Consider the following 20922-nt stretch of genomic DNA (forward strand, 5'->3'; position numbering starts at 1 on the left):
GCCTCAGGCAGCAAAATGGCTTGGGCCAGCCCTGCTTCTTGGCATCGCCACGCTCTTCTCCCTGATTCTCTAAGTACCATCCAGGTTAGATGCTACGAGGCTCCACCCCCACTCTGCCAGGCTCCTCCCCCTTAGAATCAAGAGCAGAGCTGGCGTCAAGGGTAGGCAAGTTGGGCACCTGCCCAGGGCCCACATCCCAGCAGGGGCTCACTGAAAAGAGTTCCCTGGAGTTGCTCCTCCTCTCCACCATTACAACCTCCTTGTTCACATTCCTTTCCTTCTGGCCCAGACAATGGTGGTTGTGAGAAGGAGGAGCAGTGGATAATGCCACTGTCTACTTGCTCCGTGCCTGTCAAACAAGCAAGGATGGGAAAGAGGATGAGGAGCAACAGCAGATGGTGAAATGGCAGTGGGAAGATAGACTCACCGAGGAAGGGGGCCCCCACTCAGGGTGTCTTGTCCAAGGGCCCTGAAAAACCTGGCGCTATCGCTGATCAAGAAACCCAGCAACTCTATTCTGCTCTCAAAATAGCGTCAGGTTCAAGCCTGCACCACTTGTGAGCCACAGAGCTAAATGTCCCTTTAAACACATACACACCCCAACATCATCAAAAGAAAGTAATTATTCCCTCTCCATCTTATTTAAATTTATTTTTTATTTTTAAACATTTTCTCACCATGATCTAAAAAATAACTTTTTTTCAAGCGCTTCTTATAGAGAAATTTTTACCCCCAATCCTCTAAAAAACCCGAAAAAACAAGTAACACTGTACAGCCTGTCCTGCCCACCCACGCACCCCATGCACATATCCTGCTCTGCCTCAGGTTGTAAGGACCACTTCTGCCGTGCAACACACCCTTGCTGTCCCACAAGAATCCTTCCGTGTGAACTCCTTGTGAACTCTTTCCCATCTCCCCTCCTTCCCTCAGCTTCTAACAGCAAGCTGCTGGGGGTGGAGGCTGCTATTTGAAAACCACGAGAGTACTAAATCTGCAATTGTATTTGTGCCATCTTAATCAAGTTGAGACCAGAGCACCCACCAGAGTAATTGATGACGGTGTCCAGAACGGTGCTGGGTGTGCAAGGGGAGAGTCAGTGTTTTGCTTGGATTGGACAACTGATAGCAATCAATCGAGATCCTGCCAGGGAGATTGGCGACATCCTCCCTGCCCCCCTTTTCTCATCCTGCCCCCCCTCTTTTCCCCAGCAGGCTTGAGTTCCCATCTTGCAGATGGGCCCTCCAGCTCCCATCTTTTTCTGTCTGAGGAATTGGGGTGCAGGAGACCTGAATTGGTTGTGGTCAATGCTTACATTTCAGGGATGAGCTCCTGTGCATTTTGTGGTGGCTACTATTTTCAGAAGGCCACGGGGAGGTGGAATTTGGCTAAAACATTGGTGAGGGATCAGGAGGGGCTTATGGATTTCATTAAGGGCCCCCGCTCCTGCCCTTTCTCCTTGCTCTGCTTTGCGTCAGAACTGTTGGCCGCCTACTTTTCCACAAATCCAAGAATTCACTATTTTGTGTTTTTGGCTTCATGTCACTAATTTCTCTTTTAACAATTCATCTTTGATCCCTAATCTTTCATCTAGCACTTCAGGGCTGGATGTGCCCGATCTTGTCTAATCTCAAAAGCTAAGCAGGGTCAGCCCTGGTTAATACTTGGATGGGAGACCGCCTGTGAATCAGGCTTCCTGCATTGAGTGGGGGGGGTTGGACTCAATGGTCTTGTAGGCCCCTGCCAACCCTATGATTCTATGATCAGCACCCAGGAGAGTCTTTAATCCATCAGATCAGTTCCTAGTTTCATTCTGCCTTTGGGATGATGATGGTCTATTTTTTAAAAAAGAAAAAGTACCTGAAGTAATAGGTCAACATAACACACACATACACTGTCCGCTCTGGACTGAGACCTATTTGATTTTTAATGGCACAGAGGAAAAGGGGGCTTTTGGTTTGTCTCAAGAGGTGGTTAAAAAAAATGGCCACAATTTCACTTGTATGGAAAAGGAAACATAGTTTTTTTGCTGCAGTAAATATATATTTTCCACTTCAGCGTTGCCTCTCTCTGTCTGTCTGTCTGTCTCTCTCATTCTGAGCGCATATGCAACTGTGAAGGCCGTACTGATAAGAGTTGTTCTCTATAAAGTGCTAAATCACCAGGCATTGTATGTATTCCTAATTGGCAGCAACACAGGCCCAATTCTCACTGTGGTGGCCAACTTGTACCTTTTTAAACATTTGATTTTAAAATTATTTATTTGTTGCCTTAAGCCCTTCAAAAGGCCCCCTAAGTAACAGACGTTGGCTATCCTTGCTTTCTATAGGCAGGTAGAAAACTCATCCTTGCTCAGTGCCTTAAGTTAATCTATGGTTATTACTTTGTGTTCTCACAGGTATCTGTTCCCCCACCCCCACATCATCCTCATCGTAAGGTCTTTTTCCACTCTTAACGTCATGTTCCACTCTTTCCATTCTGTAATCTTTAAGTCATCCCCTGTCTCCTTGTTCTATTTGACTGTTCTTGGACTTCTGTCCCTCCTTTCTAATGAACTCTGAGTGGGAGGGAGAGATGGAGGGAGAGATGGGGTGCAAGAGGCAAAAAGCTGGTGGGAGTGGAGGGGGGCAGGCAGGATATGTAGCTTGAGTGCACAAGGCTCCCAGGAAGGGCAAAATAAATGCAAAAATAACAAACAAAAAGTGCTTTTACGTTAACCTGTTTTCAGCGGCTGTTGATGAGTTTAATTTCCCTTCTGAATCGAGTTTGGGGGACAAGGGGGAGGAGGCCTGGATACTGAGTGGAGCTGGAGGAGGAAGGTAGGAACCTTTAGACTGGACAGAGGAAGAGAGAGATCTGTGGGAGTAGGAACCTGTAAAGAAGGGGTCAGCAACTGGAGAACCCTGGGCCAAAATCCACCCCTTTGAGGGATGTGAACGGAACCATTCAGTTGTCAGCCTAGGAGCAAGAGAACTGAGAAGAAAACGGCATCGGTGGTGAGAGGCTTTGCTGCCGACCCATTTTTAAGGGTTTGGTTGCTGGCCAACCTCCGCACATTCCCTTCTCGATGCTCCCCAGGAAAAGTGGCTGACCAGGGCTGACAGCATCCTGAAACAGGATCCAAACTCAAAGGTTCCATCCCCTTAACCCTGTCCCTCAGCAGTCCCTTCTGCTAACCTACCTCGATGCCTCTGGATGCTTCACATCCCTGACATTTTGTGGCTGGTCTGCGGCAGGAAAATAATAATAAAAATAATACAAGGTGCTTGTTAATATTTGTCCATTTCCTTTGTTTTGTGCCATGCTTCTTCTTTTTCTCAGGATGGGAAAGGGGAAATTGAGGCAGGGTGTGAGGTATCCCGTTGTGGAGGGGCAGTCGCTAGATCTTCCCGCAGCTGCTCCTCCCCTGCCGCCGCCGCCGCTCTCCCCCTCAGTCACTTGTGCAGCCTCGTTCCCTTTGCTCACGCCCGCCACAAAGGCTGGAAGCCGCGCGGCCGTAGTTTCATCTCGGTGAAGGGGATGGAGAACTCGAATCCTTTCCAGTTGAACCAGTTGACTCCCTTGGATAGGAAAGACAGAAAGGGAGGGGGGGATGACGGTAGTTAATCTACAGAATTCGCTACCGCAAGGTGTAGTGATGGCCAGCACTTGGAATGGCTTTAAAAGGGGGTTAGACAAATTCCTGTAGGAGAAGGCTATCAATGGCTACTAGTCCTGATGGCTCTATGCTACCTCCAGTATCTGAAAACTACTATGCCTCTCAATCCCAGTTGCTGGGAACATAAGCGGGGTGGGGTGGGGGGTGGAGTTGCGCTCATGGCCCATTCAGGGGCTTCCCACAAACATTTGGTTGGCCAGTGTGGGGTCAGCATGCTGGACTAAATAGGCAGAGTGGGAGGGGAATATTTTTTGTGTTGAGGCCACATTCCCTTGCAGGTAATCTGTCAGGCACTGCATGTTGGCAGTGGGCAGGACCGAAGCCAGCGGTGGGCAGGGCCAGAGCCAAAAGGTGGGTAGGTGAGACATTTTCTTTCTGTTTTTCTGCCACCTTCTTTACTTTCTGTTTCTGCCACCCCGTTTTCTCTCTCCCTGTCTTCCTTCCCACCCAGCGGGCTGCCAGGGAAGGAACAGATTCCTGAGTTAGGAAGAGCTTCCCTTCTCCGCTTTACGGAACAGTCTTCCTCCTATTTTTCCCTTCCTCGAGGGTGCTACCTTACATTTTTAATTTCCCCTGTTGCTTTAAATGGTTGCACCGGCGGTAGAAATTGAGATGCACTGGGGTCCCCAATATGGTGCCTGCGGGCACTTCTCTTGGCACCCACCCGGGTCTCCTAGATTTGATTTGATTTTGAATTTGATTTTGAATTTAACCCCCCCCCCCCCCCCGCTGGGAGTCTGGCATGCTGCAAGTGAAGTGCTGCCCACCAGTGCCAACTTTACTTAGGCTCTTGGGCAAATTTATTTTATTTATTTTATTTATTAAATTTATTAATCGCCCATCTGGCTGGTCACCCAGCCACTCTGGGCGATGTACAACATATAATAAAACAGTTTTAAACCATAAAATTCTACAATAAAAACATTTTCTAAAATACCCTAACACGCCCCCAAATGCCTGCCTCAACAACCACATTTTTAATGCACGGCGGAAGCTCATTAAAGAGGGGGCATGATGGAGTTCCTTAGGGAGGGAGTTCTACAGAGTAGAGGCCACCACAGAAAAGGCCCTCTCCCTCATCCCCACCAGTCTAGCTGTCCTGGCTGATGGGACAGAGAGAAGGCCATCCGAGGCTGATCTTGTTGAGCAGCCTGTCTGGTGTTGCTGGAGGCACTCTTTGAGATAGGCTGGGCCAGAACCATATAGGGTTTTAAAGGTCAAAACCAACACCTTGAATTTGGCCCGGAAAACAACTGGTAACCAGTGTAACTCCCTCAGCACTGGAGTGATGTGATCTTGCCGGCGGCTGCCTTTAATCAGGTGAGCCACCGCGTTCTGTACCAGCTGCAGCTTCCGAACCGTCTTCAAGGGTAACCCCACATAGAGTGCATTACGGTAGTCTAAATGAGAGGAGACCAGGGCATGTATTACCGATGGGAGCAGATGGTCGGGAAGGAAGGGGCGCAGCCGCTGTATCAGGTGGAGTTGATACAGCGCTGTCCGGCTCACAGCTGACACCTGAGCCTCCATGGACAGCTGGGAGTCCAAAATGACCCTCAGGCTGCGGACCTGGTCTTTCAAGGGTAGCCGTACCCCATTCAACACCAGGTCACCATCCCCCAGCCTCCTCTTGTCTCCCACCAAAAGTACCTTGGTCTTGTCAGGGTTCAGCTGCAGCTTATTTCTCCCCATCCAGCCACTCACCATCTCCAGACATTTGGACAGGGATTCTACGGCCAACCTTGGTGAAGATTTGAACGAGAGGTAGAGCTGCGTGTCATCCGCATACTGATGACACCACACCCCAAACCTCCTGATGATAGCCCCCAGCGGCTTCACATAGATGTTAAATAGCATCGGGGAGAGGATGGAACCCTGTGGCACCCCACAAGTGAGTGGCCATGGGTCTGAAACCTCCTCTCCCAGTGCTACCCTCTGGTACCTGCCGGAGAGGAAGGACCGGAACCACCGCAATACAGGGTCTCCAATGCCCAACCCCTCCAGGCGGTCCAGGAGGATACTGTGGTCAACGGTATCAAAAGCCACTGAGAGGTCGAGGAGAACAAGGAAGTATTCACCCCTATCCAGAGCCCTCCTCATATCATCCACCAAGGCGACCAAGGCCGTTTCTGTCCCATGCCCAAGCCTGACTGAAATGGGTCTAGATAATCGGTTTCTTCCAAGTGTGCCTTCAACTGCATCGCTACCACCCGCTCAATCACCTTGCCCAAAAATGGCAGATTTGAGACTGGGAGAAAGTTGTTCAGAACTTGGGGATCCAAGGAGGGCTTCTTTAAGAGCGGTCTTATCACTGCCTCCTTACTTTTATTTTAAAAGTTACTTTTATTTTAGTCCCACCAGTTTGCCTTCTGGGAAATGAGTGGTTTTTTTGACTGGCAATGCCCACCATGGCAGCCATTTTATGAATTGGCAAGCCTGCATTTTGTGAAAATGCCCATGACATTCTCTCAAAATTCCAAATGTGACCACGGACCCAAACAGGGTGAGAACCCCTGGAGTAGGAGGTGATGCCTTTGGGGAAAGTTTCACCAGCTGAACTCCTGCCTGCTATTCAACAATTCAAAGTACGTTGTTAAAAAAAAAGGACAGCACCACTTTTCTTTGCCTCCCTTCACTCCCCCATCTGGTGGCTACCTGGTGGTCACGGTTATTTGCATAGAGGCCATTGAGGTTGGTATAGTGGCAGTTGCGGTACCACCATGCACCACGGTACGAGACGGCACATGGGATGATGACCCGATTGGGGTCCCGGTCCCGGGTGGAGAAGACGCTGCCTGAGTGATAGCTGAATGCGTCACCTGTGGAAGCAGGAAGGCAGTGGTGTTACGAGAGTGAGAGTGAAAAGTGAGAATGTTTCTCCCTATTAATCCCTTGGCTCAACCTTGAATTCCTTGACCCCACAATCCTGTCTCAAGAGTTTCCTTGACCCACCTTGCTCCAGCAATATAAAAAAAAATCTATGGAGCATGTTGGCATGTTGTGGTATGTATATGTGCGTGGCAGCTGGAAAATCTGAGGAGAGTGGGAAGACTGGTAAAAAAACTACTGTTCACTCCCGCAGTGCCTTTTGTAGCTGCCACCAAGAGCCAGAAGCTGTGAGAGACACTGAGCTTTCCTGTATGAGGCTGTTAACTGGCTGTTAATCCGGTGTATCTACTTTCGGTTTCATCGTAGAATTGACATTTGAGCACTACACGAGAAGCATTTCCTTTCCTGCTTTTCTGCTATATAACCTCTAGCTGGCACAGTGGCATAGCAGAACAGAGCAAATACACAAGAAATCGCTCTTCCTTTCTCTTTCACAATTCAGTGCTGCATTTTCCCTGCTTTAAAACAATTTGCCTAAGTGCTGGTTAGACACAGAGGCCAAACTGGAGGGTCACTATGTCATCTAAAGAACCCGTAAACAACCGTGAGTAGGGAATGATGCATGCATGATAACTGCCTTGTGCAGAAAAGCCAATGAGCACTAGCAGCTCAGGTGAGGAAGAAGACCTGCCTTGGGAAGCGTTAACACCTGCCTGCCCTATTTTTGAGCCACATCTGTGTGTGTGTGTGTGTGCATATAATGCAGCCTTCCCCAACCTGGTGCCTTCCGGTGGGTTGGGCTATATCACCCAGCATGCCCCATCCTCCTCCATTCCCGTGTCTCTGAGGATTCTAATCCCCCCTGCGTGTCTCATACCACATCAGCGTGCACTGCCCCCACCAATCAGCAGTCTCCCCAGGCGATCCCAGGCCCCCTCACCAGCCGTGCCACTGTAACTGCCCAGGTGCAGACGGTAATAATCGGCAGGGGAGTCCACGCGGAAATGTTGGTAGGTTGCATAGACGGCCTCGTTCCCGGCACGGAGATCCACGCGCAGCTCGTAGTCCCCTGATGTCGTCAACTGGTGCAGAGCGTCATTCCCTGGGGGCAAGCGGGAAAGCAGGATGAATCCCCCTCTTCTTCTCCCCGCCCCATGACACTGAAAGAACATCAGACTAACCTTTACATGCTTAATTTCCTCTGACGGACAGGCTTATGGTGCCTTTGGGGAAATCTCTTTGTTTACAAGGGGCAAAACCCAGCATAAGTGGATTATGTTATTAGAGTAGGCCCACTGAAATGAATGGGATTTAAGAAGCCTTATTCATTTCAGTGGTTCTAGTCCTGAGCATTCCAGCACAAAGTTAGAGCTCCAGCACCATCTTTATTTGGGTTCCAAAGAGTGGTTTTTGTTTTTGAGCTCAGACCCCCACCTCTGCCTTCAACTTAAAGTTCCTGGACCAGTTACTTTTCATTTAGTCTCACCAGTTTGCCTTCTGGGAAATGGGTGTTTTGTGACTGGCCATGTCCACCGTGGCAGCCATTTTATGAATGGCCATCTCCCCACCCCAATGGAGCCATTTTTGTAAGAGTGCTCACAACACTCTCACAATTCCAAATGTGACCTCCAACACAGGTTGGAGACCCGCAGAATACTCTCAGTTGGACTTATGTTGGATTTGACCCAAGAAAAGAGATGGGGCAGTAGCAGGGAGCACAAGACTGGGTCCAAGTCCTATACTTCATACAATAACCTGGGTGGATGTGGTGTTTGTACAGAGTCACAAAAGACAAAAGGTCCTGGGTGGATGTCCTTCCTTTCTAGGTCCCCCATCCCTGAATGCCTCTCAGTTTCAAGTCCAGCAGCTTTAAGCATTGTGGCCAAAGCATCTAACCCCTATATAGGGCTGCTATGCACTCATAGAGAGGCTAAGCTGTGCGCAGCGCCCTATGTGCAACACCTGTGGTCCCTTCTTCCCATTCCACTGACAAGCGTGACCTGCAGATTATCTTCCCCTTCTTAGACAAACACTAAGCTTTTTCAAAGAGCTTGTAAGTGCTGAAACTCTTCACACACGTTATCTGGTAATCCTTACAACATCTGTGCAAGGTAGGTTGTTGGTGGCAATGGGATCTTTTCATCTGCCAATATTTGGTACACAGGGTGGGCATTTTTCTTCTAGGAAAGAGGCTGAGGAGGGAAGGATGAAACCTGACCCATATTGGAGGGCGGGGGGTGCACTTACTTTAAAGTAAACAAAGAACTCACATGGAGCTACGTGCCATGTATGTGGCGAAGGGGTTTGTGTAACTCAGTGAAGCCATAAGCTATGCCGTGCAGGGCCACCCAAGACGGACAGGTCATGGCAGAGAGTTCTGACAAAATGTGGTCCACTGGAGAAGGAAATGGCAACCCACTCCAGCATTCTTGCCAAGAAAACCCCATGGAATATATCACAAGGCTAAAAGATATGACACCGGAAGATGAGACCCTCAGGTCGGAAGGTGTCCAATACTACTGGGGAAGAGCAGAGGGAATTTCCAAGTAGCGCCAGAAAAAGTGAAGCGGCTGGGCCAAAGCTGAAAGGACACTCAGCTGTGGATGTGTCTGGTGGTGAAAAGAAAATCCGATGCTGCAAAGAACAATATTGTTTAGGACCCTGGAATGTAAGATCAATGAATCAAGGTAAGTTGGAGGTGGTCAAACATGAGATGGCAAGATTGAACATCAACATCTTGGGAATCAGTGAACTAAAATGGACAAGCATGGGCGAATTTAATTCAGGTGACCATCATATCTACTACTGTGGGCAAGAATCCCTTAGAAGAAATGGAGTAGCACTCATAGTCAACAAAAGGGTGGGAAAAGCAGTAGTGGGGTACAATCTCAAAAACGATAGAATGATCTCAGTACGAATCCAAGGCAAACCATTCAACATCACAGTAATTCAAGTCTATGCCCCAACCACTGAGGCCGAAGAAACTGAGGTTGATTGGTTCTATGAAGACCTACAACACCTTCTAGAACTAACACCAAAAAAAGATGTCCTCTTCATCATAGGGGATTGGAATGCTAAAGTAGGAAGTCAAGAAATCACCGGGATAACAGGCAAGCATGGCCTTGGTGTACAAAATGAAGCAGGACAAAGGCTACTAGAGTTTTGCCAAGAGAACACGCTGATCATAGCAAACACTCTTTTCCAACAGCACAAGAAGTGACTCTACACATGGACATCACCAGATGGTCAATATCGAAATCAGATTGATTATGTCCTTTGCAGCCAAAGATGGAGAAGCTCTATACAGTCAGTAAAAACAAGACCTGGAGCTGACTGTGGCTCAGATCATGAGCTTCTTATTGCAAAATTTCAGCTTAAATTGAAGAACGTAGGGAAAACCACTAAACCATTCCGGTATGACCTAAATCATATCCCTTATGAATATACAGTGGAGGTGACGAATAGATTTAAGGGATTAGACCTGATAGACAGCGTGCCTGAGGAACTATGGACAGAGGTCCGTAACATTGTTCAGGAGGCAGCAACGAAATCCATCCCAAAGAAAAAGAAATGCAAGAAAGCAAAGTGGCTGTCTGATGAGGCTTTACAAGTAGCTGAGGAAAAAAGGGAAGCGAAAAGCAAGGGAGAAAGGGGAAGATATATCCAACTGAATGCAGAGTTCCAGAGAATAGCAAGGAGAGACAAGAAGGCCTTCTTAAATGAACAATGCAAAGAAATCGAGGAAAATAATAGAATGGGAAAGACTAGAGATCTTTTCAAGTAAATCGGAGATCTCAAGGGAACGTTTTGTGCAAAGACGGGCATGATAAAGGACCAAGAAGCCAGGGACCTAACAGAAGCAGATGAGATTAAGAAGAGGTGGAAAGAATACACAGATGAACTATACAGGAATGATCTGAATGTCCCTGATAGCCATGATAGTGCGGTCACTGAGCTTGAGCCGGACATCCTGATCCTAGAGAGTGAAGTCAAGTGGGCCTTAGGAAGCATTAGTAACAACAAAGCTAGCGGAGATGACAGTATTCCAGCTGAGCTATTTAAAATCCTAAAAGATGATGCTATTAAAGTGCTGCACTCAATATGCCAACAAATTTGGAACACTCAGCAATGGCCACAAGACTGGAAAAGGTCAGTTTACATTCCAATTCCAAAGAAGGGCAATGCCAAAGAGTGTTCAAACTACCATACAATTGCGCTCATTTCACATGCCAGCAAGGTTATGCTCAAAATCTTACAAGCTAGGCTTCAGCAGCATGTGAACCGAGAACTAGCGGAAGTACAAGCTGGGTTTTGAAGAGGCAGAGGAACTAGAGATCAAATCGCCAACATTCGCTGGATCATGGAGAAAGCAAGAGAATTCCAGAAAAACATCTATTGCTGCTTCATTGACTACGCTAAAGCCTTTGATTGTGTGGATCACAACAAACTGTGGCAAATTCTTAAAGAGATGGGAGTACCAGACCACCTTACCTGTCTCTTGAGAAACCTGTACGAGGGACAAGAAGCAACAGTAAGAACCAGACATGGAACAACCGATTGGTTCAAAATTGGGAAAGGAGTACGACAAGGCTGCATATTGTCACCCTGCTTATTTAACTTATATGCAGAGTACATCATGAGAAACGCTGGGTTGGATGAATCACAAGTCGGAATTAAGACTGCCGGGAGAATTATCAACAACCACAGATATGCAGACGATACCACCCTAATGGCAGAAAGCGAAGAGGATCTGAAGAGCCTCTTGTTGAGGGTGAAAGTGGAGAGTGCAAAAGCTGGTTTGAAACTCAACATTAACAAAACTCAGATCATGGCATCTGGCCCCATCACTTCCTGGCATATAGAAGGGGAAGAAAGGGAAGCAGTGACAGATTTTATGTTCTTGGGCTCCAAGATCACCGCAGATGGTGACTGTAGCCATGAAATTAAAAGACGCTTGCTCCATGGGAGGAAAGCTATGGCAAACCTAGACAGCATAGTAAGAAGCAGAGACATCACCTTGCTGACAAAGATTCGTATAATCAAAGCTATGGTTTTCCCAGTAGCAACGTATGGCTGTGAGAGCTGGACTATAAGGAAGGCTGAGCACCGAAGAAATGATGCTTTCGAACTGTGGTGCTGGAGAAGACTCTTACGAGTCCCCTGGACTGCAAAAAGGTCAAATCAGTCACTCCTAAAGGAAATCAACCCTGAGTGCTCATTGGAAGGACAGATACTGAAGCTGAAACTCAAATATTTTAGCCACCTAATGCGAAGAGAAAACTCTCTGGAAAAGACCCTGATGCTGGGAAAGATTGAAGGCAAAAGGAGAAGGAGATGGCAGAGGATGAGATGGCTAGATAGCATCACCGATACAATGAATACGAACATGAGCACGCTCCGGGAGAGATTGGAGGACAGGAAAGCCTGGCGTGCTATGGTCCATGGGGTCACGAAGAGTCAGACATGACTGAGCGACTGAACAACAACATACTTCGACCTTTAGCCACTAGGCCAGGGGTGCAGAAACTCAACCCATGGGCCGAATCCCATTTTGGAGCAGCTCTCGGGGGCCTCATTATAGCGGTGGGTGGGGCAGAGGGCCCAGGCCAAAATACCAAAACTACTCATGGGTTTTATCTTAACGCTCTTACAGCCAGTAACTAAGCCTCAGGAAAGGCATTTCAACCTTTTACAATGGGGTAAAATCCCACAAAAGCCAGGAAGCCACCAAAGGACTGGTGGTTGGGGCAAAGAGGGTGGGACCAGGGGAAGGGGGAGTGGTTTCCAGGATAACCCCAGAGAGTCAGATTGGGACCCTCAGGAGGGACAGTTTGGGGCCCCAGCCCTGAGTTTCTGCACCACTGCACTATTTTATTTATTTGTGATATTTATATAAATCCGATGCTGTAAAGAACAATATTGTTTAGGAACCTGGAATGTCAGATCAATGAATCAAGGTAAGCTGGAGGTGGTCAAACATGAGATGGCAAGATTGAACATTGACATCTTGGGAATCAGCGAACTAAAATGGACAGGCATGGGCGAATTTAATTCAGGTGACCATCATATCTACTATTGTGGGCAAGAATCCCTTAGAAGAAATGGAGTAGCACTCATAGTCAACAAAAGGGTGGGAAAAGCAGTACTGGGGTACAATCTTAAAAATGATAGAATGATCTCAGTACGAATCCAAGGCAAACCATTCAACATCACAGTAATTCAAGTCTATGCCCCAACCACTGAGGCCGAAGAAGCTGAGGTTGATCGGTTCTATGAAGACCTACAACACCTTCTAGAACTAACACCAAAAAAAGATGTACTCTTCATCATAGGAGATTGGAATGCTAAAGTAGGAAGTCAAGAAATCACCGGGATAACAGGCAGGCATGGCCTTGGTGCACAAAATGAAGCAGGACAAAAGCTAATAGAGTTTTGCCAAGAGAACATGCTGATCATGGCAAACACTCTTTTCCAACAGCACAAGAGGCGACTCTACACATGGACGTCACCAGATGATCAGTATCGAAATCAGATTGATTATGTCCTTTGCAGCCAAAGATGGAGAAGCTCTATACAGTCAGTAAAAACAAGACCTGGAGCTGACTGTGGCTCAGATCATGAGCTGCTTCTTGCAAAATTTCAGCTTAAATTGAAGAACATCGGGAAAACCACTAAACCGTTCAGGTATGATCTAAATCATATCCCTGATGAATATACAGTGGAGGTGAGGAATAGATTTCAGGGATTAGACCTGATAGACAGAGTGCCTGAGGAACTATGGACGGAGGTCCGTAACATTGTTCAGGAGGCAGCAACGAAATCCGTCCCAAAGAAAAAGAAATGCAAGAAAGCCAAGTGGCTGTCTGATGAGGCTTTACAAGTAGCTCATGAAAGAAGGGAAGCGAAAAGCAAGGGAGAAAGGGGAAGATATACCCAACTGAATGCAGAGTTCCAGAGAATAGCAAGGAGAGACAAGAAGGCCTTCTTAAATGAACAATGCAAAGAAATCGAGGAAAACAACAGAATGGGAAAGACTAGAGATCTCTTCAAGAAAATTGGAGATCTCAAGGGAACGTTTTGTGCAAAGACGGGCATGATAAAGGACAAAGAAGGCAGGGACCTAACAGAAGCAGATGAGATTAAGAAGAGGTGGCAAGAATACACAGAAGAACTATACAGGAAAGATCTGAATGTCCCTGATAGCCATGATAGTGCGGTCACTGAACTTGAGCCGGACATCCTAGAGAGTGAAGTCAAGTGGGCCTTAGGAAGCATTAGTAACAACAAAGCTAGCGGAGATGACAGTATTCCAGCCGAGCTATTTAAAATCCTAAAAGATGATGCTATTAAAGTGCTGCATTCAATATGCCAACAAATCTGGAACACTCAACAGTGGCCACAAGACTGGAAAAGGTCAGTTTACATTCCAATTCCAAAGAAGGGCAACGCCAAAGAGTGTTCAAACTACCGCACCATTGCGCTCATTTCACATGCCAGCAAGGTGATGCTCAAAATCCTACAAGCTAGGCTTCAGCAGTATGCGAACCGAGAACTACCGGAAGTACAAGCTGGGTTTCGAAGCGGCAGAGGAACTAGAGATCAAATCGCCAACATTCGCTGGATCATGGAGAAAGCAAGAGAATTCCAGAAAAACGTCTATTTCTGCTTCATTGACTACGCTAAAGCCTTTGATTGTGTGGATCACAACAAACTCTTGCAAATTCTTAAAGAGATGGGAGTACCAGACCACCTTACCTGTCTCCTGAGAAACCCGTACGAGGGTCAAGAAGCAACAGTAAGAACCAGAAATGGAACAACCGATTGGTTCAAAATTGGGAAAGGAGTATGACAAGGCTGCATATTGTCACCCTGCTTATTTAACTTATATGCAGAGTACATCATGAGAAATGCCAGGTTGGATGAATCAGAGGTCAGAATTAAGATTGCCGGGAGAATTATCAACAATCTCCGATATGCAGACGATACCACCCTAATGGCAGAAAGCGAAGAGGATCTGAAGAGCCTCTTGTTGAGGGTGAAAGAGGAGAGTGCAAAAGCTGGTTTGAAACTCAACATTAAAAAAACTAAGATCATGTCATCTGGCCCTATCACTTCCTGGCATATAGAAGGGGAAGAAATGGAAGCAGTGACAGATTTTACTTTCTTGGGCTCCAAGATCACCGCAGATGGTGACTGTAGCCATGAAATTAAAAGACGCTTGCTCCTTGGGAGGAAAGCCATGGCAAACCTAGACAGCATAGTAAGAAGCAGAGACATCACCTTGCCGACAAAGGTCCGTCTAATCAAAGCGATGGTTTTCCCAGTAGTAATGTATGGCTGTGAGAGCTGGACTATAAGGAAGGCTGAGCGCCGAAGAACTGATGCTTTCGAACTGTGGTGCTGGAGAAGACTCTTACGAGTCCCCTGGACTGCAAGGAGGTCAAATCAGTCCATCCTAAAGGAAATCAACCCTGACTGCTCATTGGAAGGACAGATACTGAAGCTGAAGCTCCAATATTTTGGCCACCTAATGCGAAGAGAAAACTCTCTGGAAAAGACCCTGATGCTGGGAAAGACTGAAGGCAAAAGGAGAAGGGGACGGCAGAGGATGAGATGGCTAGATAGCATCACGGATGCAATGAATATGAACTTGAGCACGCTCCAGGAGAGAGCGCAGGACAGGAAGGCCTGGCGTGCTATGGTCCATGGGGTCACGAAGAGTCGGACACGACTGAACGACTGAACAACAACAACAAAATGTAATGAAGTCTCTAAGCAGTTCACATGTAAATATTAAAATCACATTTAAAAACACAATATTAAACATACAGCATTAAAACCAATTCTAGTTACAATGAAAGCAATCCAAGGAAGAGTAAGATGGAGCGGCATGATTCATTTAATTTCAGCCCAGGGAAAGCCTGGGTGAAGAAGCGTGTTTTCGGGAGGCGTCTGAAAGATGCTACATGTTCTGCTTCCCGAACTGCACAGGGGTCTTCCGAACGGTGGGCGCCACTACTGAGACGACCCGCCGTTGCGGTATTGCATGGAGACATTCCATTAGTTTCGGAATGACCAGCAAGGCCTCCTCTGACAATCTTAAAGGGTACGTATAAAGGAAGGTGGCCTGCTATGTACCAGCTCTAGGCTGTATTAAACTATACTAGGCTATATTAGCTCCCTGGATGCTAGTGGGGGGAAAAGAGACAGCATGATTAGTAGACCTTACAGCAGCCTCTCCCAACATGGTGCATTTGGACTTCAACTCCCATCAAGCCATGGCCAATGGGCAAGAATGCTGGGAGCTGTAGTCCAAAGCATCTGGAGGATACGAGGCTGGGGAAGGCTGCCCTCCTGGCTCATGTTTGGAAGGCCTGGTTTGAAATCTTGGCTCAACTGCGGGAGGCTTTTTTGTCATGCCTGGTGTTCTCAGCCTCAGCTCCCGATTTGTAAAATGACCATTATGACAAATGGTAGGAAGGAACATCCTGCAGCATGGGAGAGATAAAGACTGGCGAAGCAATGTGCATACCCAGCCAAAATTCTTGTGTGAGGTTGCCAAAGCCCTTGGCGTAATCCTGCCAGTCACGCCAGAAATCCGTCTTGCCATTCATCCGACGTTGGAAGACCTGAGGAGGAGGAAGAGGAGGGGGAGGAAGAGCAGAACAGCGTGGGTGTGATTTTGTGCCTATGCGGGCAGGCTCCTTGCTGTCCAAACGCACCTGTGTATGTGTGCCTGTGTGTCTGCTGCTTCAAACATTAAGGGTGCCAGGGTGGCTAACATTTGGTGCCAAGTGCTGTGGAAGTTCTAGGCAGGCACAACACATGCAAAGCCAAGCCATTGCGTAGATTTGTTTTGCATGAGTTGCTCTGCTAGTCATGGGGATGGGAAAAGTGATGTCAGGTGATGCGCTTACACAGACCAGTCAAGAGGGAAGGTTAGCACCATTTATATCCCTTGGCCCGAGTCTTCAGCAAAATCCACCTGGGAGTTTAAAGGGCTCAGTTGAAGCCAAAAGCACATCGATCCTTGGCGTAAGAGGGTTAAAACACTGCTACTGAAGAAAGCAACGTAATGGATTTCTTTTTAGTGATGCATGTACATGTCACAGCAGGTGCCCTCTTAGGAGAGGCATCCCCTCTCAAACACAGAAGGGGATGCCTATTCTAAGAGCAGGAGCTCTGCTAGGGCTAGCAAACACAACAGAGGGTCTTGTGGCGCCTTCAAGATAGGGATGTTGGAGGAATCCATCCGGGGGTGGAGCTTGCTGAGTTTTCAGCAGCTCAGCCCCCCGGACTCCGGCTCGCTTACCCGCAAACTGGCCCAACTCGATCTATATTGAGTTGAGCCAGCTCGCGAATTTTGGGGGTTTTATTTTTCTTATACTGCCATTTATGCAAATTGCAGCCATAACATTTGTAATTTACTCAAATTTCAGCCTTAATTTGCACAAAGTATGGCCATCATATGCTTAGTTTGTGCAAATCGCACCTGCAATTTGCTCAGAGCTAAGCATATTATTGCCGCACTTTGCGCAAATTAAGCAAATGACAACAGAAATTTGTGTAAATTATGCAAATTGCACCTGCAATTTCTGTAAATGGTGATGTAAGAAAAAAAAAAAAAAGTTCCTAGATTTGGGGGAAAAGCCCAAATCTCGGCTCGTGAATGCAAGCCAATCTGGGGCTCCAGGGAAATTCAGCAAGCACAAAAAGGCCAGATTTCCCCACCACAGCCATCCCTACTTCAAAATTAACACATCTCTTATGGCATAAGCCAGCCTCCCTCAACCTGGCATCAATGGCTACACTGGCTGGGAGTGATGGGAGTTGTATTCACACCTGGAGGGCACTAGGTTGGCAAAGGCTGGCAGATCAGAGTCCATTTCAACAGAGGCATGGAAAGTTGTCCTCACAGGTATTTTGCAAACAGTTACGGTAATGATTTTATAAACATCTAACTTTTAACATAATGATCACTGTCTGTATTGCTTGCATTTCATTCTCCTCTGCCCCTACTGCTTACAATCTCCCCACAACCATGTGTGTGTGTATTTGCCTGCCTGCCTGCGAGTGTGTGTCTGCCTGCGCACCAACTCTATGATTAATGTATGCAGAACGCTTAAGCCCCACGATCTGTTCTTTGGCTTCTGATGTGTCAGATGCTCTGCTTGGAAACATTCACAATGGCCTCTGTGGCAGGGCGGGAAGCCTTTTTCGGTGTGAGGGCCGAACTGGCTCCAGGCAAGCCTTGGGGGTGGGGCAGTGCATGTAAGGCAGGGCCACCCCTACAGCTGGCATGTTCCCCCCCAACCCCCACTTATTTATTTATTTATTTATTTCTATACCGCCCAATAACTGAAGCTCTCTTACATAAACACACATACTTCCCCTGACAAAAATGAAAGCTGAGCTTTCCAGCATGTGAACTTCTGCGGCAAACAACATAACTCTGCACATGCAGAACATGACTGGGAGACACGCAGAGGATACAAGACTCCAATTACGAGCATATGTATGCCACCACCAACAGCACCACCACCTTCCAGCCGCACCCTCAATACTCACTATCCAGCCTCCTCCATCCGTCTCCATGTCACAGTACACCTGCAAGGGGTGGTCCCGGTTGCCCCCCAGATAAACCGTTGTTACCCTCGAGGGTCCTGGCCCATTCTGACTCTCCTCCGAGCAATCCCGAGGGAAGGGGTATGTCAGATGCCCTGCCAAGGGAAGAAAGGATGGATCTGTCAATGATGATATATACCTGACATACCAACAGCAAACTCAGTTTCCAAGTGCCGATCCGTATGTAGCCAAAATTGCACCACCCAGAGACAAGGAGGAGGTATCAGCAGGCTTGGGGAAACTCCAAGGCTTGCAGAAGAACAAAAAAGAGAAAGGGGGTACACCCCCAAAATCCCAATGAGGACTGAATATGGCCACAGAATGCTAAGGAAAAAAACTTGAAAACTGAGGGAAGGATGGGGAATGGAATGGAGTGCTGAGGAAGAGGGCATGGCTGGCTGGCTCAAACCCTAAACAGAATCACTCCACACTGCAACATTCTGTTGCAGCTCCCACCTGTTAGTCATAGGAGACAGCAAGAGAACGTCTATCTTCAGGGGGAGTACATCTTTGAATGTCAGCTGTAGGGGGCATACAATAGGGCTGGCTCTCACTATCATGTCCTGCTTGTGAGCACCCCAAGGTGCATCTGATGCCTGGCCAATGCTGAGGACAGAAGGCTAGCTTAGATGAGCCCTAGATCCAGCCCAGCAAGGTGGTTATTAGTCCACATGGACTAGGAGACAGAGTTACTGTCTCCTAGTCCATCTGCTGTGGACTGCTATGTTTCTGGAAAAAGACGCTGCACTCCTGCGATCCAGCAAGTTGGGAGCTACACATGCAAACTCTTTAAGCTATGGAACTGGAAGATTCCCCTATGCGTTCCTGGGACTTTGCCTGTAAGGCACAGGTGAGGAAGCTTGGCCCTTGAAATGTTAATGGACTGCAGCTCCTATCACCCATGCCTATTGCCTGTTTGGGCTGATGAGAGCTGTAGTCCATTAACATCTCGAGGGCCAAGCTTCCCCAGTGGTGCCTTACAGGCACAGTCCCAGGAACACCTAGGGGAACCTTCCAGCTCCAGTGGTAGAAGAGTTTGCACGTGTGGCTCCCAACTTGCTGGATCGCAGGAGAGCAGCGTCTTTTTCGAGAAGCACAGCAGTCCTCCCTCCCTCTTCAAGGAGAACTTTCCCAGGCATGGCTGAAATGATCCACGACCTCCGGTGTGCTGTATTTGCATTTTGAATGTCCAGCTGTCATTACTGCAGAACAGAAACCAGGAGGAGAGGAATTTGTAATGGAAATGAGCATTCTGGCTGAAGTCTCCTGGGTGAAAATGCCCCAGGACAGGAGTGCGTAGCCTGCTCCACAACAAGAACTGCGCCCCCCCCCCGCCCCCAGTGGGAAGCCTGTAGGGCTGTTACCAGTGGTGAAGGAAGTGGAGGTGGGGGCTGTCGGTGTGCCTCTCCTCAGTGCCTGGACTTGAACCTGGTACCGGCTGGAAGGAATCAGGTCTTGGAGTTCATACGAAGTGACGGAAGCATCCAAGGGGATCTCCTGCGCAATGGAGAATAACGGCAAGGGGGTTGAAAACCAAACGAGCATTAAGCAGTAAGGCAGCCTTGGACTAGAGCTCCCATCAGCCCCAGCCAGGATGGCCACCTGGGAGGTCACCCTTCCTTAAGCCGATGGCTTAATAGTCCAGGATGACTAGCTCTTGTTTCATCAGTGGGAACTATTGACAGAAGATGCTCTCCTGATAGCTGGAAATCTCTCTCTCCTAGTCCTTGGAATGGGGAACTCCTTCAAGCTATGGGGTGGGGTGGGGTGGGGAAACAGTTTGGAGCCTAGTTTGAAATGGGAGACAACAACTTACAGAGGCAGCGTGTTTTGATCCCCAAGCGCTCTGCTGCTATATTTCAGCAAACCACAGCCCTATAGTGCCCCCTCAGGGCAACTGGGGAGTGAATAACAATAGTTGTGCTAGACACTTAGGTACCTTTGATTGTCCGTACGGGGCTTCATAACTCAGCAGATACCCGCCAGGAGGGACACGGGGAGGTGACCAGGTGAGATGAGCACTGCGAGGTGAGACCTCAGTAGCATGGAGGTCCCGGGGCCCATCGGCTCCTGGAGGAGGAGAAGAGGGTTTAATAATAAAAAAAAAGCCAATAGAATTCAAGGTCTGACTTGGGGGAAATTGCTACCCCTCCCAATGCTACATGCTGCATCCCAGCAAGTGTAAAACCAGAGGGACCTACAAAGAGTCCTGCCAGATCAGGCCAAAGGGCCCCCTTGTACAATAGCATTCTACCTCCAACAGAATTTCCCCTGCAAAACCCACAAGCAACATGTGATGGAGTTGGCCACCCCCCATTTGTCTCTGAGCATCTGGTACCGAAGAGGCCTTGAATGTGAGGCACTGAATGGCCCTGTGTCACCTGAGCCCCATCCACATACCAGTGGTGAAAGTGGCGCTGACCGGAGAGGTACGGTTTCCTTCCTTCTCCCCATAGACGCTGGCCCGATATTCCGTGTCCAGGCGCAGCCCTGACAATCGCAGCTGGACGCGATTCCCTGGCACTGATTCAGAGACCCTCGGGCCTGGGAGAAATGGAGAAGAGAAGGTATTGCACAGAACAGGCTAAAAACATATGAAGAAAACCCTGCAGGATAAGGCCATCAATGGCTACTAGTCCTGCTGGCTACATGCTACCTCCAGTATCAGAGGCAGTATGCTCCAGTTGCTGGGGAACATGGGTGGGAGGGTGCTGTTTCACTCATGTCCTGTTTGTGGGCTTCCCTTGGGCAGCTGGTTGGCAGCCGTGTGGACAGAATATTGGACTACATGGACCCTTGGTCTGTTCCAGCAG

General features: G+C 48.0%; 1 protein-coding gene across 1 annotated transcript in view; it reads right to left on the reverse strand.

The window, feature by feature from the left end:
- Positions 1–669: 669 nt before the first annotated feature.
- The window catches only part of TNXB (tenascin XB), a 110232-nt gene continuing 89979 nt past the window's right edge, over positions 670–20922 (reverse strand). The window contains exons 36-43 of the mRNA XM_084830637.1: positions 20510–20653; positions 20049–20179; positions 19474–19606; positions 18053–18204; positions 16017–16113; positions 7425–7586; positions 6311–6474; positions 670–3557 (exon numbers count right to left, since the gene is read on the reverse strand). Coding sequence (XP_084686763.1) covers positions 3459–3557; positions 6311–6474; positions 7425–7586; positions 16017–16113; positions 18053–18204; positions 19474–19606; positions 20049–20179; positions 20510–20653 — 1082 coding nt within the window. The 3' untranslated portion in view covers positions 670–3458. The remainder of the gene's footprint in view (positions 3558–6310; positions 6475–7424; positions 7587–16016; positions 16114–18052; positions 18205–19473; positions 19607–20048; positions 20180–20509; positions 20654–20922) is intronic.

This window comes from Heloderma suspectum, chromosome 2 (assembly GCF_057233095.1).
Source record: "Heloderma suspectum isolate Gila_16-S chromosome 2, 16-S_ref, whole genome shotgun sequence".
Lineage (NCBI taxonomy): Eukaryota > Metazoa > Chordata > Lepidosauria > Squamata > Helodermatidae > Heloderma > Heloderma suspectum.